At 54.1% G+C, this 15751-nt stretch overlaps 1 protein-coding gene across 1 annotated transcript in view; it reads right to left on the bottom strand.

Moving 5' to 3' along the window:
- Nucleotides 1-1013: 1013 nt before the first annotated feature.
- Nucleotides 1014-15751, bottom strand: part of CTTN (cortactin) — a 34282-nt gene continuing 19544 nt past the window's right edge. Inside the window, exons 12-18 of the mRNA XM_063092857.1 lie at nt 14624-14679; nt 11258-11327; nt 9063-9211; nt 6095-6184; nt 4313-4490; nt 3732-3803; nt 1014-2472 (exon numbers count right to left, since the gene is read on the bottom strand). Coding sequence (XP_062948927.1) covers nt 2336-2472; nt 3732-3803; nt 4313-4490; nt 6095-6184; nt 9063-9211; nt 11258-11327; nt 14624-14679 — 752 coding nt within the window. The 3' untranslated portion in view covers nt 1014-2335. The remainder of the gene's footprint in view (nt 2473-3731; nt 3804-4312; nt 4491-6094; nt 6185-9062; nt 9212-11257; nt 11328-14623; nt 14680-15751) is intronic.

Genomic DNA, 15751 nt, shown 5'->3' with positions numbered 1-15751 from the left:
CCAGCAGTGTGAGAGGCACCCCATAAGACAGGAAAAGTGGCTGAAGCTGGGATTTGGGTTCTGGGCCTGTCCCTACCATTCCAGCTGTGGGTGTCACCCAGCTCCCAGAAATGGGAAGAATGCACTAGCATGGAGTGGCTATGACATGTACTGTTCTCCCATGCTCCTAGAGATGGAGAGTTCTTCCTGACATTTCAAAACTACACTGTCTGTGAGCCACCCAGGAATCATGTCACCACTGGATACGTAGAGCTGGGCTGTGGACAGCACGTGGCCCCCCTTTGCCACCATCTTGGGGGCAGTGGTTCCCAAAGATCTGGACCTGTTCTACAGAAGCTGGCCTTCCCACCACTTCCCCCCCAGCCTCCCGCACACCTCGTCTGCTGGCTACGTCCTCACTAAGCCCAGGGCAGGTCCAGGAGCCGGGTCCTGCTGCAGCCACCCAGGCCTGAGGCCTCCAAGCCCACCAGATCCTTTGCTCAGTGCTACTGTCTCCTGCAGACTTTAAGGAAAATAATACCATTAACTACATGCAACCACCTGAGGATTTATGCTGAGAACTATAACTCAGAAATGATTTTTAAACAAAGCATTTTCTATTTTGCTTAGAATCTTTGTCCAAAAAAGTGGATGACTTGAGAGAGTAATTACATTTTACCTTTTATTTTTTTATTTATTTATTTATTTTTTTAAAAAGATGACCGGTAAGGGGATCTTAACCCTTGACTTGGTGTTGTCAGCACCACGCTCACCCAGTGAGCAACCGGCCATCCCTATATGGGATCCGAACCCGTGGCCTTGGTGTTATCAGCACCACACTCTCCCGAGTGAGCCACGGGCCGGCCCTACATTTTACCTTTTAAAGAGCATGCCTCTTTGAAAGGGAATCTGTAGTTGGTCTCAAGCTGACACAGAGCATGTGGGACCAACCCAGAGTAGGGGCACAGGACACTACCCATGACAAAACAGGAGTGACCCCAAACCAAAGCAAGTCATGCAAGAAGTGGATCAAAAAAAGTTTATTCTGAGTATTTAATTTTAAAAAACCATATCTATGAGGTGTGCTACAGAAATTCAGATACAGCAAGTTGCATATAAAACCCAACCTAGCTGTGGTAAAGAAGGATTATGCAGAAATGCACTTCAGGAAAGAAAGCACGTGCCTTACAATCATCCAATGCCCCAAACACCTGAGACATGTCCACGTGAGCTTTTGGAAAGAGACACTGTCCACCCGACTGTGTGCGTGATTAGACTGGTCCAGCCTCCTGGTTTCTCGGGGGAGGTGGGTTTTTCCATGCAGTGAGGGGCCAGCAGTGTCCAAGGGCTGCCCCAGGGCATCTGGGGCAGGAACACTCATTTTTAGCCAAGTCAAGTGATCAAATTTTACTGTAATTGAACATCATATTTTAGCAAAAACAGCACGACTCCCTGGATGGGAAGAATGTTTCTGGCAGTTCACAATAGTCCCTGCCTTCCCACGGCTGGGGGACCATTTTGTCACAACAGACATACACACCACATCCCCAGCTACACCACGTCCAGGAGACTGAGCGGTGGTCAAGACGCAGGCCTAGTGCCAATAGGCTGAGCCCAGCACTAGCCGCCACCTTCCCGGTAAGCCCCAGAGCCTTGCACTGTGGGTCCAGATCTGGAGGCAAGCGAGAGAAGGGACCATTCGAAGGACTCAGAGACTCCATGGCGGGGGCAGGAGTAGAGGCTCAGCCACCCTCCTGAGACAAGGCATCAGGGAAGGTGTAGAGACAGGACGAGCCAAGAAGGCGGCCCAGGAGAAAGACCGGCTCTTTGCTTCAAGTCTCTGAGCACCTGGGGATGTCACAGATGACAGGTGTGGGGTTCTCCACCCAATGCTGAAGCTGCTGTGCTTTCTAGCCGTTTGCCTCCATTGTGACTTTCCATCAGGACTTTCCCTCTTCTTCCAAACACTGAGACTCCCAGAGACACCCTCACCCAGGACCCACCATCGAGCCAGATATCAGCATGAAAGACCTTGGGTTTGTCCTTCAGGACCCTGCCTGCTCGAGATGGGCACAGGGACAACACACACTACTGACCTCAAGAGAACTAAAGGTCCTTGAAGTGGCTACACTTGACAGTCTATTTGGCAAAGAAGGAAAACACCTTAAATGCATAAAAACAATTACCAAAGTCCTCCCAGGAACATCATACAATATATTAGCAAATTCTGTGGCGTAAACATTGTCGAAAGCATCAGCAAAAGTATGAAATATAAAAGCAGTATGTATATTCCCCACCCCACCCTCAAAGATGAAAGGAGGACAGGCGGAGGCATGACCTGCAGCATGGTGGGCACCTACTGCCGCAGTTCCACGTAGTTGGCAGGGAAGAGCCCGTAGCGGCCCTTGCACACCCCACGCCACCAGCCGTCATCGATCATCTCGATGTTGGTGATGATGTCGTCAGGGTCAAAAGAGATTTCGTCATCTCCCGCTAGGGGAAGAGGGCACAGAGAAAGAGCCGCTGAGATGCGAACGCCTCCTGGGTTTTGGAAAGAGCAGGGTGACCAAGCGTGGCGCCAGCGGCCCTGGGCAGCAGCCTCCTGCCGAGAGCCCACAGGCAGAGGGCCAACCAGCCATCGTCACCACTCAGCCATAGCGGGACAAAGCCCTTCAACAAAGCCCTAACCCCAGACCAGACTCACTCCTTGTGAGACACTTTCCATCAGGCAACTCGCTGCCTTCCCACCCTCCCGCCTGCCAGCCCCAAGGACGAGGACGGGGGCGCGGGAGGCAGTGGAGAGGGTGCTTATAATCACGGACAGGGCCAGCCAAGCAGACGGGCAGGAATGGGAACCAACGGGATGCAGTCACACACACGCACACGCGCGCGCACACACACGCACACGCACACGCACACACACACACAGAAATGTCCCAGAAGCCCTGCACATATAAATAAACATATGTATGTAGAAACGGGTAAGTTCTGTGGGAAGGAAAAGTCTTCCTAAAGGTAGATCACCAACCTCCTTGTTCAGAAGAGAAGAGGAAATGGAAAGCACACGTCAGAGGCGCTGGGCAGTCCAGCACCTCGCCCCACAGAACGCTCATCTGCTGCTAAGAGAACAGCAGTGACTGTGGACAGGGGACGGCACTGATGCCACGGCCACCCTGAGGCACGACGGAAAGCTGCATTGTTTCGGTGGCTTCAGCCTGGCCCTGAGGCCAGCCCAGGATGGGAGGCTGCCCCTTTAAAAATGCCAAGGACTCCAAGGGCAGGCAGAGGAGACTGGAGGGGACCAGGGGGGGGGGGGGGGGGGTGACAGGAAATGCAGGGAACCTGCCCAAAGGGGACCAGTGTGAAAAGGGTCTGTGGGTGTCATGTGCTGTGTCCCTTCCTGACCTGGCGGGTGGCATGTGTTTACGTGAGATCGTATCCTTGGTCTTGGGAAATGCACACTGCAGTCTTGGGCAGGGCTGAGGCGGCTGCAGCTCTCCACAGGCTCAGAGCAACACTACAGACAACAGGACGTGTGCGTGCACAGATGGAATCTGGCTGAGATATGGAAGTTCTGAGCACTACATGTGAAACTTTTCTGTAACTCTGAAATTATTTTGAAATAAATTACTCCTAAAAATTGTAATAACGCTCAAGAAGTCAGATTCTTTGATGCGATCCTAGAAAATGAGCATAAAGCAAGCAGCCCTTGGGATGCCCCTCCCTGTTCCGAGCAAATAGGGGCTTCTCACCAGCCTGATAGTCATAGAGGGCAATGGCCGTAATCCCCAGGTCATTTTCATATTCGTCATAGGCATTTTCCTCTAAAAAAAAAAACAACACAAGGTCTGAGCAATAACTGAAGTCCCACAAGTGTACCTACGCATTAAAATTTTTTTGGGACAAGATGTCCTAAGTTTTGGGGTGGGGGATAAGCTTTGGGGTTCCTAACTAGGAAAGAAAGTTTACAATGAGAACCAAGTTCCAATCAGGAAGGTATCAGGATTGTAGGATATTAGGTGCCTTCTAGAAACAAAGGAAAAGGACACCAGCTTTTAAGAGCAAATCCACAGATTCCTGCTTAGCTCTGACACCACCCAGCAAAAAGGAGGGAGGGTAGGTAGTTCAAAAAGCTCATGGAAAAATGGAATTAAAAGACAGTATGAATCTTTCCACAAACTTTTTAAAATATTCTTGTACAGTAACCTCGAAAGGCATCACAGCCACTTTCACAGCCTAACAATTTTAAATAGTTACAATTTCAGGAAAGGTCCCGTGTCGTGGTAAGCACACAGGAGAGGGTCAGTCTGAGGGAGAAGGGGAGGGCCCATACCTGCTTGGTAGTGGCCGGGGGCCTCTGTGGTTTCATAGACAGCCTCCGGGGCATAGGCCGGGCCCTGCAGGCTGCTGGCCTGCTGGTAGTCGGCGCCCTCCTTGCTGTACACAGGCTCCGGCTCACTCCCGCCCTCGGGGCTACTGTAGCTTGGCTCTGCCTTGAATGAAGCCGCGTCCTGGGGAAGGTTCAAAGGGACACTTCACATGACCTCTGCTGGCTTCTAAAAAGCAGCAGCTACACTGGTGCTGCCAGAGAAACGCAGGGACTCCCGACTCCTCGGCCTCGCAGGACTGAGAAGGCAGATGGGCAAGCAGGCCTCCAGCCTTAAGTCCCTGGTGCCATCCCCTCTGCACAGTCCGATCCTCACATCCCCCGACATTCCCAAGTCCTGTCATACTAAGCCCACACCGCCCACCAGGGACCACACGCCTTCCCATGCTGTTTGCTGCAAGTTAAAGCCAGTGTTTCCTGGTTAGACTTCACCGGTTTCTTTCTTCAGGCCTCAGACCTCCGAGGCCACGCAAGGCACCCAAGGGCCACAGCCTACCACCCTGTGCTGCCCACCTGGTCTGACAGCAGCTGTACGCAGCCCAGCTCGCTGCCCTGAGCAGCCATGCCGCTGCCAGGGCTCTGCTCTGACCAGATCTTCCATGCAGAGTGACGTAAGGGACTTGCCAAAGAATCACGTTAAAGTCAAAGGCATTGGAGGAAACACGCACCTCTACAGAAAGCCACTGTGACTTCTGAGCCCTAACGAGAGCCCTCAACTACTTATCAATGGCAGCTTTGACCAGGTTTTCTGACCAGGGTCCACCTGAAGGCACCTTCCGTGGGTTAGCAAAAGCAAGGCAGACAGCTCAGAATGCACTTGCGGGGCTCCAGGAAGGGTCATCCACCAAGGGCTGGCCATGAACAGCGACGCCCACCCCCCCAAGACACTGGGAGCCAAGAGAGGGGTCAACTTGAATTGCAAGGGAGAGGCCCAAGTTCCCTTTTGGCAAGCTTGCTCTGGCCACAAAGGGTACAGACTGGAGCGTGAGAGGATAGTTCAGGGTGTGGTGGGCACGCACTGGCTGGGCTGCCCAGCAGCACCCTGTGCTCTCTTCTGACAATAGCACTTCCTCCCCCCATGGACACTGGCCTTCTCAAAGGACCAGCTTCTCAGTGCCTGGTCAGGCAGGGGACCGTGGCAGAATGGGGGCAGCTCAAGGCCACTCTTCTAGCTGGATTATGAGCCACAGGCTATCTCCACCATAGCCCCTGGAGTCTGGCAGGACCCATGTGAGGGTGTCACAAATGCATGGATGGCCCGTCCAGGGAACATGGTGCTCAGTAGGGACTGAGGGGAGGGGGCAACAGAACAGAAGCGCACAGGAGTGAGACCGCAGGGGAGAGCAGTGTCTGTAGGGGGGGCGGGACTTGCAGAGCGAGTGCAGTCAGTGTGGAAGACAGCAGAGGGCAAGCGAGACGAGCACCAAACCGTCTGCTTATCTGGCGCCAGGTAACCTTGCGGGGACCACAGCAAGAAGGCAGCCAGACTGCAGTGGGCTGCGGGAGTCGTAGAAGGACGGCATGAAGGCAGGACGGCTTGTGCGCCTGCAGGAGCACTACCCACCCCCAAGCCTCTGCCGGACCCCCTGCAGGTGGGCAAGCCCCTCTGCATCCATGCCTGCATCACCGGGCGGGGGGGGGGGGGGTTCCACTTCTTCTGTGACTCTAAGGAGACCGGATCTGCGGTGCTAAGTCAGAGACTTCCTTGCAAACCAGGAAAACACCAACCTCATAGACGGGGCTGGTGGGCGGCCCCTCCTCAGCTGGCTGCGGAGCGGGGGACGCAGGGGGCGTCTGCTTTTTGGCTCTGGCTTGCTCCTACAACGGAAAAGCAGACAGCCATCACAACGTCGCCAAGTCAGTCTGCATTACTAGGTCTCCTCATGGCAACAGGATTCCTGAAGAGGATCACACCAAGCCCCAAGCATACTGCCAGGTGGAAGAGCGGAAAACACCAGGCACTGAGACCCAGCACCCACCAGACTGGAGGGCAAGTCTGCGGGAGCAAAAGTCATGCAGCTTGTCAAGTAGTCAACAGCACCAGCCCCTCCGTGGCCACAGCACTGCTCTGCCACTGCAAAGACCCCAGGGTTTTGTAACGTGGCCGGCAAAACAGCTGTGCTGTGAATGGCCTGCACCGCGTGCCTGATGTAGACCACTGAGATGTGACATCTGGGACTGAGTTGATGTTGTCCCAGGTTGAGGACCTTGAAATGGAGTGAACATATTTTGCCTCTGGGACAGACATGAATCTCGGAGCCAGAGAGTGGGCTGTGGTAGACGGAACGATGACCCCCAAAGCTGTGACATCCCAGTGCCCAGATCCTGTGAGTATGTGACCTTACACAGCAGAAGGGACCCTGCAGATGTGATGAAGTTCAGGGTGCTGCAGGGGGGAGGTTATTCTGAATGATCTGGGTGGACCCACGTAACCACAAGGTCCTGATCAGAGGGAGGCAGGAGCCTGCGAGACAGAATAGGACGAAGGCAGGGGGAATCAGGGGCAGCAGAGAACTGCTGGGGACATAGCCCTGCTAGCATCTTCTAGGACTTCTGCCCTCCAGGACTGCAAGATAATAAGTGTGTGTTTTAAGCCACTGAGTGTGTGGTAACTCAATCCAGCAGCAAGAGAAAACCCATACTGAGTGCCTGGGTGTCACAGTGGAGGCAGCTAAGGTAGGTCTCAGGACACACAGTTGGGGAGCAGCGTCAGCGGTACCCCCTCTCCCCTTCCACAGGCTGCCCCTCTCTAACGGGGATGACGGTAGCACTGCCCTGTCCTGTTAACAGAAAAACATCCCTGCCTATTGAGACCCTGCCTGACCTGCACCACCAGGACAGTTTAACTTCCTGCATCACTCAGAACCATCCACAGGTAAACACCCGAGGCATCCATGTCCTGTATGTGTGGCGGGAGAGACAGGGCCTGGACTGGGCAGGAGCAGGTTTCCTGACAGACCCAGGCAGGCCAGCCATCACAATGCTGCTAGTTCCGCTGGATCACTTCACAAATACCTGCAGGCTGTGGGCTCCTCGCAGACCCTCCCTAACCCAGCTGTGGACAAGAAAATCCTTTCTCAGTGGCCAGGCACTCAGACTGGAGGCAGGGGCCATGTGGATCTGTGTCACAGTCTCCCCACCTGCAGGGGGGGGCTTTCCACACAGACAGGAGCAGCTGGCCACCAAGAAGCCCTCAGGTCCGCCAAGAAGCCCTCAGGCCGAGGCTGGGAGGGGCTGGCAGGAAGCGCAGCACAGCGGGAGGGAAGGTTCTAGGACAACTCTGAGCCTCTCCCCTCCCACACGCGCCAAGCCTGCATTATAAGACAAGGAACAGGGGAAAGTGCCCTTCTTGCTGTGTGTGTGTACCCATGGGTGCTGCCACACGGGAAAACAGCTCCTGAGCAGCTCACTGAAACTGTGGAGCACAGAGCTCTGTAAGAATTTCAGTTGGCAGAGAACAGTGCTGACTACACCAAGGTCCAGGGGATCCCCGTACCCACCAGGCGAACCTGCCCAAGAAAGTTTCTAGTGGTTAAGGAATGGTAAATGACGATTATATAAATTGCTCTTACTCCTACTTGATTGCATGTAATAAACACATACCAGGGTTTGTTGATTAATGTCTTTGGTTCCAGCTTATCTGCCTGTTGTATGTTGATTTTCTCAACCACACTCTCCCCCAATAGGGGTTTTCAGAGCCCTAAGCACTGATTTTGGGGAGGAAACGTCCATGGATTTATACAAAGCTTCACGGTTTGTAGAGCAGCATTATTTCAGGATTCTATTTTCTGACTACCCCAGAGTCAGTCACGTGATAAGTTTTACAGGTGAGCACACAAAGCTACAGAAAGGTGAGCTGACATGCTACAGGTGCCCAGGTGGCGGGTGGTCAAGTGGGGACCAGAGCCCTCACACACCGAGCCCATGTGGAGAAGCTTCAGGAAGGAGAAAGTCCTCGCCTCCTGCCCAGTTCCCACAGCCCCGTGTCCACAGCCTCCAGGCAAAAGCAGCAGGCCAGGTGACAGAACCGGGAGCTGTAGAAGAGAACAGCCCCACCTCCTGCCCATGAATCCCTCCTGCACCCACGACCTTCCTCCCAAGAAAAGAGCAGGTTTTGAGTGGGATGGGGAGAACAGAGACTCAGGGAAACATCAGGACTTGAGCCCCTGGAGGGAGAAGCCTACAGAACTCAAAGTCACATCCACCGACCGCTCCTGGACAGAGGGCAGGGCAGGCTGGCAGGCACCCAGGCACTGAACAGGAGGGCTGGATGAGAGCCAGAAAACTGCCCGGGATCTCGTGGTCAAAAGACTTGACCATACCTGTGGCTAAGGTTAGATGTTCCTTAGAATACAGCTTTGGGGGCCGGCCCGTGGCTCACTCGGTAGAGTGCGGTGCTGATAACACCAAGGCCACGGGTTCGGATCCTATATAGGAATGGCCGGTTTGCTCACTGGCTGAGCGTGGTGCTGACAACACCAAGCCAACGGTTGAGATCCCCTTACCGGTCATCTTTTTAGAAAAAAAAAAAAAAGAATACAGCTTTGGACGGGAGTTTAAAATGTTTTCTCCTGGAAACCTGCTCCACTGAGAAAAGCAGCCCCCTAGCCCAAGCCCCGAGGCCCGAGCCCCGAGGCCCCAGCCCCCAGCCCCAGCAGGCCCACATGCTGAGCACAGGTGCTGCCCATCCGCTCACCTGCAGCTCCCTCCGGGCCTCCTCCTGCTCCTGCCTCTCCTTGGCCATCCTCTGTGCTCGCTCCGCCTCCGCCTTCCGCCTGTCCTCCTGCTCCTTCTCCTTGGCAAGGTTTTCAAAGTTGGCTCTGATGTTACTGGTTTTGCTGGTGACTAGAGCAATAAGAGCATATGCCTGACCTCAGAATGCCTCCCGAGGGCCCCGCACCAAGGTGGCCTTCCCTAGTCAACAGGAGTTCCCAGCAAGAAGGGAAACATTTCTCCCAGCTGCCAGCTCAACCGCCCTCTGGCCCTCCCCCATGCCTACCAGAGTGCACGGCAGCAGTGGGACATTACCACACCCTTGCATCCGGAAGGTTTTTAAACCAAACATCATTGTATTCTTTACCACCAAACACAATTTTTTAAAAAGCAGCAGCCAATCCCACTTAAGGATGTCAGTCCTGATGCAGTAAAAAGCACTGAATTTTAGTAAGCCTCCACCCTTGAGTATACACCGTTTGATATCTTGTGCGACAAAAACGGGAAGGACACATAAACCACTGCTGCTGTCCATGAAGTTTGATGGGTGTCTCAAGAAACATTTTTTGTACCACTCCTTGAGCTGTGAGTTACACTGTTTTTCATGGAGCACCACTCTCCCCTGAGCAGCAGCTGACAGACAAGTCAGTCACCCAGATTTCGGTATCTGGCAGATATTTCCTCCAAAGTGGAAATATCTGAGCCTGTCATGTCAAGAAACATTCCTGCAGCATTTGTTGCCAATGAGAAAATAAAAGCTTTCAAGCAAACATCAGAATTTTGAAAAACTTGTAGCTGCCACCATGAGCATGATGATTTTCATTTAAAGACTTTGCTAGTGAGACTGACCGTACAAATAACCACCTCTGAAGATGAGCATAACTCAGAGCCAGCTCCTCCCACGAGAGTAACGCTGACGCTGCTGCCATGACGGGTGGGCAGCTGCTGCAGGTGCAAGGAGGCCCACCGTCCGAGGTGCCAGCGCGCAAGGCTGGGGGCAGCCCGCAGAGCACCCACGTGATAGGGGGCTGTGAAACACTCCTCCCCTTCTGACTGTGGAGAAAATGTGGACTCCCCAGTTGGGCAAACAACGTAACTTAGGGCAACAGAATGGATGCAGAGCAGAGCAGATACAAGTGTCCAGCCATCTCTTCCTGAAGAGATTCACAAAAACATAAACCAATGCCATCCTTCTAAGTGTTCTTTAGCTTTCAAAAAACATAGCTACTTTTCATAAAAAGTGTTCTTACATAAACACATAACGGTTTTATTATTTTTCAGTGAATTAATTTAATACTTTTTTCTATTTTAATTTCTAATGGAGTAGACATCAGACAGCAGCAGCAGCTCTTTGGGGTCCTTGGTAATTTCCACGAGCATGGTCCTGGGACCACAAAATCTGAGAACTGCCAATCCAGGCATCCGCAGTAAACCAATGGTGACTCTGCTTACTACTCTGAATCCAGCACTTCTTATCATACATGGTACTGTCCCCAACTAAATGATGCTGACATCAGGGCGTAGCCCATGCCTGATTCCACGTGTGCCCTGCAGACACCTGAAAGGACAGATTTCGAGCGGCCTGGTCGCGGGCCCACAAGTGAGAGGCGGCAAGAGGGTCTCCTTTAGTATGTGCAGATGCTGACACCCTGCTCCTATGGTGGCCATGGCCAATGGTTCAGGGAGGATGGGGCATGCATTAGCTGCTCCCAGAACCCACTCATGGCAGAGCAGGAGGGCCCCGCAGACGTGCAGTTAACCCATGTCTGCTTTGGGAAGTACCCCTCAAAACAGACCCCACTGCCAGAGCCGCAACACACTGTGTCTGAAAGGGGCCTCCAAACCTCTGCTGGAGCAAACAGATCTTCATCAAAAGGGTCAAATTCTGGGCCGAGCCCGTGGCGCACTCAGTAGAGTGCGGCGCTGGGAGCGTGGCGACGCTGCCGCCGCGGGTTCGGATCCTATATAGGAACGACTGGTGCACTCACTGGCTGAGTGCCCGTCACAAAAACGACAAAAAAAAAAAAAAAAAAAAAAGGGTCAAATTCTTTCCCCAAAATAGCCAGCCACAACCAAGATCCATGTCTGCTCCCAGCTCTGTTTCGTAAACTATCGTTTTCCCCTCAGCATTTTCCTGGGAAAACCACTTGGCGCTGTGCAGGCTCTGCGAGGACTCACCGGCTTCGACAGGGATCGTCTTCTGGTAAGCAGAGGACACCTTTGCAACGTCTTCAAAGGTTGAAGCGTTCTACGGAGATAGGAGAGGGAAATCAGGAAAGCCCTTTTCTCTTTCCTCACGGCCAGTCATGGCTTCTGACCAACACAAACCTTGCCCAGATCTTTCAAAGGCCCAGGTAGACAGCCTGAACCTTGTACCTGCACCTCTGTTTCACAGATTAGCTGAGGCATGAAAAACATCACCACACACACTTGCTGGAGACTGTGAGCCAGCTTCAGAATAAAACCACATGCACCTGCACATGCTGCTTGGGAGCCAGCACCAGGTCCTTCCTCCAGGAGCCCAGAAGCCTCTCTGCTGGGGGAGGGGACACTTGGCTCGATCCTCCATGTCTCCCAATAAATGGGCTGCACCTTTTTGTGCAGTAGGGCACTCAGTGATGTGTGCCCAATCCCACAGTGGTGACCAGCACCCAAAGGCAGACTCGGCATGCTGACAGGGGCTCTGGGAACCGATGACCACCCTCAGTCCCATCGTGAGTGTCCCTTCTTCTTCTGAAGATGCGTGGGGCTTGGAATGCTCCCTGCTCTCATCTAGCTAGGACAATGAGACTCTGAAGGAGGAGTGTGATCCAAGTTAACCAGTTAATGTCCAGAACTGAGTAGCAGTCCAGGACCTCCCTCTAGTCCAGGCACAGAGGCTCTGGCTGACGCTCTGCCCTCACATGCTAGGTAACTGCTAGGCACCGCCGGGGACGGGGGCTGGCCCTGTCCCAGCTCTCCCCTACCCTCTCCAAAGTCCTCCTTCCACAGGACAACAGAACCCTGAGGAGTCTGAGAGCCCAGCATGGCCAGAACAGCCCCATCCATCTGCCCTTCCAGGATCAGCTGTGTCCAGCCTGAGGCCTTTGCCCAGCACGCAGGCCACCCCTGCCCGGTCTTCAACTTCAGCTGCTCAGGTTCCCTGACCAGCTCTCCTCTCTTCCCAGACACACTGCCCCTCAAAACTGTCCCACGTCTCCCACCTCTTCCCAGAACAATCCCTACCCAGCTGTCCATGAGGCTCCTGCCTGCTATGAGGCCTCAGGGTAGGGGGAGGTCAGCGCCTCACTGCTGCTTCTGGACAGTGATCCCATGGCCCATCTTCCTATCACCCACCGCCCACCCTGTCCAGCAGGTGTCTCCCGCCATCACCTGGGTGCTTCCCACCACCCAAGCCCCACGCCTCTCAGCTCTGGAGTTACCTCTCATGCCATCCCCACCACACTCTGCCCTGCCTCCCTCCACGTTCCCCATCACCAAGACCCCTCACTGACCACACCCTCCTGCTTGCCGCACCCTCTCCTCTTCCCCTTGCCATCTGTCCTTGCTCAGGGTCCACCAGTCAGCTGCTCCATGTCCTTGAGTTGCTCAGGCCTGCTCAGGCCAACCTTGTAGGACAGTCCCTGCTCCTCTTGTCCAAGAAGGCAACTGGTGCCATGGCAAACACAAGGTCATCGGCTTCCCTGGCCTCCACTGCCCACAGGGACCACTGCAGACCTGAGTTCTCCACAACCCCACCTGGCTCTTGGAACGGCCTCACAGTGCGGTGGGTCCCAATCTCATCCCCACATGTATTAGGACCCTGGGCAGCATTCGAAGCCTTGAGCTCCACTGCACAAAGAACAGAACGGAAACACCTCACACACAGAACCCAGAGACGACTAGAGGGAGTCCCTAACATACCTCCTACCACAGAGCTGGCAAGGCCAGCGGTCACAGTCATCACATCCACACTGACCACAGACATCCACAGAACAGGAACATCTGGCCGAACCTCTGACTCACCCACTGATTAGCTCCTTCCCCACCTGCATCCCACGCCAACCCTTCCCCACACTCAGCCACTGGAACCTCTAAGCCCCCTGCCGAGCCTCTCTGGCTAGCCTGGCCACTGCCACCATGCAGGTGCGGCCCTGGGGGCCCCCCTCACCACTCTGCACGTGCACCCGGCCTCACCCCCATCTCCACGCACTGGCCTCCTGCAGACTCACTCACATCAGCCCCTCCCAAGTCCCCCAGCTCTGCAGACGTCCATGTCCACACGGGGGTCACCTGCCTCCTCCTTACTGCTGCTCTGTCCCCTGAACACTGCTGCCATCAGACAAGCTCCAACCCCAGCCAATGGCCACACCTCACTCCAACCACCAGGGCCGCCTCTTGCAGCTGCCCCTGAGCCAGTCTCTACCACGGCCAGGGGGCTGCTCAGCACGTTTGCACTTGTGTCCTCTGCCTGCTGGACCCTGCTGGACCCCTCACGTACATCAAAGAAGAGTAAGTCCTTAAGTGGTATGTAGGCCTCCCCTGCCCCCACCTCCCCAGTGTGGCTCTTCTCCAGTCTCTGCAGTGACTTTGTCCCCATGCACATGCACATGCCACATGCCACATCCTCTACTTTGCAGTCTCCTGACCCCACCCTTTAAAATTAGCCCAGACTATCACCTCTGTAGGGCCCCTTGAGCCCTGGCCACATGGAGGAGTCCCCTGGATAGTGCTGTGTGGTCAGTTGGGAGCCCTATGGGAGCAGAGCTGTGTGAGGACCAGCCTGTCACCCGCAACCATGGGGCTCACATCCTGCGTGGCTCACCTCACGGGCAGATGACCCAGCGCCTGCCTGGCCAGTCTGGATCACCCCACGCACAGTCTCAAAGGACTCCCTCGCTATTGATATAACTAGACCATGGACTAGAAAAGTCATCTCACATGCTGACGATGGACACATGAAGGCCCTGACACCAACCAAAAGGACTTCCTGGTGAAAGAGCAGAACTATTTCCACACGATGACCTGTCAGTGGTGAAGACACAGACCCCAGACTGGCTGTCCTGCCAGTCTCCCTCAGTGACACACATGGTCTGGACCTGCTCCTTCCGGATGCAGCCACCAACCACACACGACTATCACAGCTACTGAGCTCTTCCAGTGTGGCCAGTGTGACCAGAAAACTCAATTTCCAATTTGACTTCATATTAGCAATTAAGCTCAAATGGCCACGTGTCCCTAGAGGCCGTCAAGTTAAATCTCTGGGTTCCAATGGTGTCCCAGCCACTCACCGCTGGGTTGTGACCAAGCACTGGGCCTGCCAGGCCTCAGACACCCTGATGGTGACAGCACCTGTCTCAAGGCACTGGTGAGTACAGGACTGTTGGAGATAGCTATCGCCATCACCGCCACAGCAACGTGCCCCTGAGCCCACCAGGTGTGCCTCCAGGACCATGAGCCCCTGTCCACCTGTGAACACCCATGAATCAGTGGGCTGACCCCTCAAGAGCTCCATCAACTCCCCACATTAGCAGAAAATACCAAACCTAGGTTTGAAATATTTACCTTATCCATCCGATCCTTCTGCACGCCATATTTCCCACCAAATCCTTTGGAATAGTCTGAAAATGTGGCAAAACACAATATTGAGTAGACATCAAGGACAGACAGGGGCAAGAGCAGATGCATGCAGACACATCTGGAAACAGCCCAGGACAATGCACCCAGAAAGAAAGAAACGAGAACTGCCCAGTGACAGATCTCTACTTGCAAGGCAAGCTCTGTCTGTAACCACGGTATTCAGTACACAGGCAGGTGAGAAGCGGGACAGAGGCTGTGGCATGCTTTCGGCATTCTCCTGAGGGACAGAGGGGGTGGCGGGCAGCAGGCTGACGGGAAGTGGCCAAGGACAGAGGGCACGGGACAGGCCTTTGCAATGCGCCACTTCAATAGCACAGTCTTCTGCACCAGCAACGGTGGTTTGCTCTCATCTCTTTCCTGTGCTCCTGCTGTACTGAGCACTAAAAAGAGGCCCGACCGCAGTTTGTTCTCTTGCTTTTTAAAAGAGAAAAAAAACTCCATGTGGAAATTCCACCAGCCCCATGCTTCTGTTGCAGCGACACAGACCCACATGAAAGTCACACTGTCATGCAGCACTGACGCCACGGAGACCCGAGGGCCATCTCCACGCAGCCTGCTGGACCAACAGGAAGCGCATGTCTACCTTCCCACGCCTGACACTGCCATGTGCTCCTGACATGAAGGCTGAAAGCCTGAAATTTGCCCTGCAAGGTTAGGGAATTAGTATTTTTACAATGGTGTGTCCAGGTTCAAATAGCCAAGTCCAATTTTGAAGGGAATGAGATAAATGATCTGAGGAAAAGTGCATAGGCATTGAAACCCAGACACACAGCCCTGGACATGTCTGTTTTCAGCTTTGTGCACGTATGGTGTGGCTCTGTGCAGAGATGTTACATGTGTATGGTGTCATCACAAAAACCAAAACAAAAGAAAAAACCTCCCACCCCTGGCCAAAAATCACCACCACAAATGAGACACAGAGACCACACAGAACATGCCTGTTTCACAGCCCTCGCAGTGGCCATGCCTCTGGTCAAAAGGTGAGTGGTGTGGCTGGCCCAAACCCTCTGTCCTCACGTTGGAGGCAGCAGGGCCCGACTCAGTTACTCCCAG

The sequence above is a fragment of the Cynocephalus volans genome, chromosome 4 (genome assembly GCF_027409185.1).
Source record: "Cynocephalus volans isolate mCynVol1 chromosome 4, mCynVol1.pri, whole genome shotgun sequence".
In the NCBI taxonomy this organism is placed as follows: domain Eukaryota; kingdom Metazoa; phylum Chordata; class Mammalia; order Dermoptera; family Cynocephalidae; genus Cynocephalus; species Cynocephalus volans.
The sequence above is the reverse complement of the archived record's forward strand: the minus strand, read 5'-3'. Positions and strand labels throughout refer to the sequence as shown.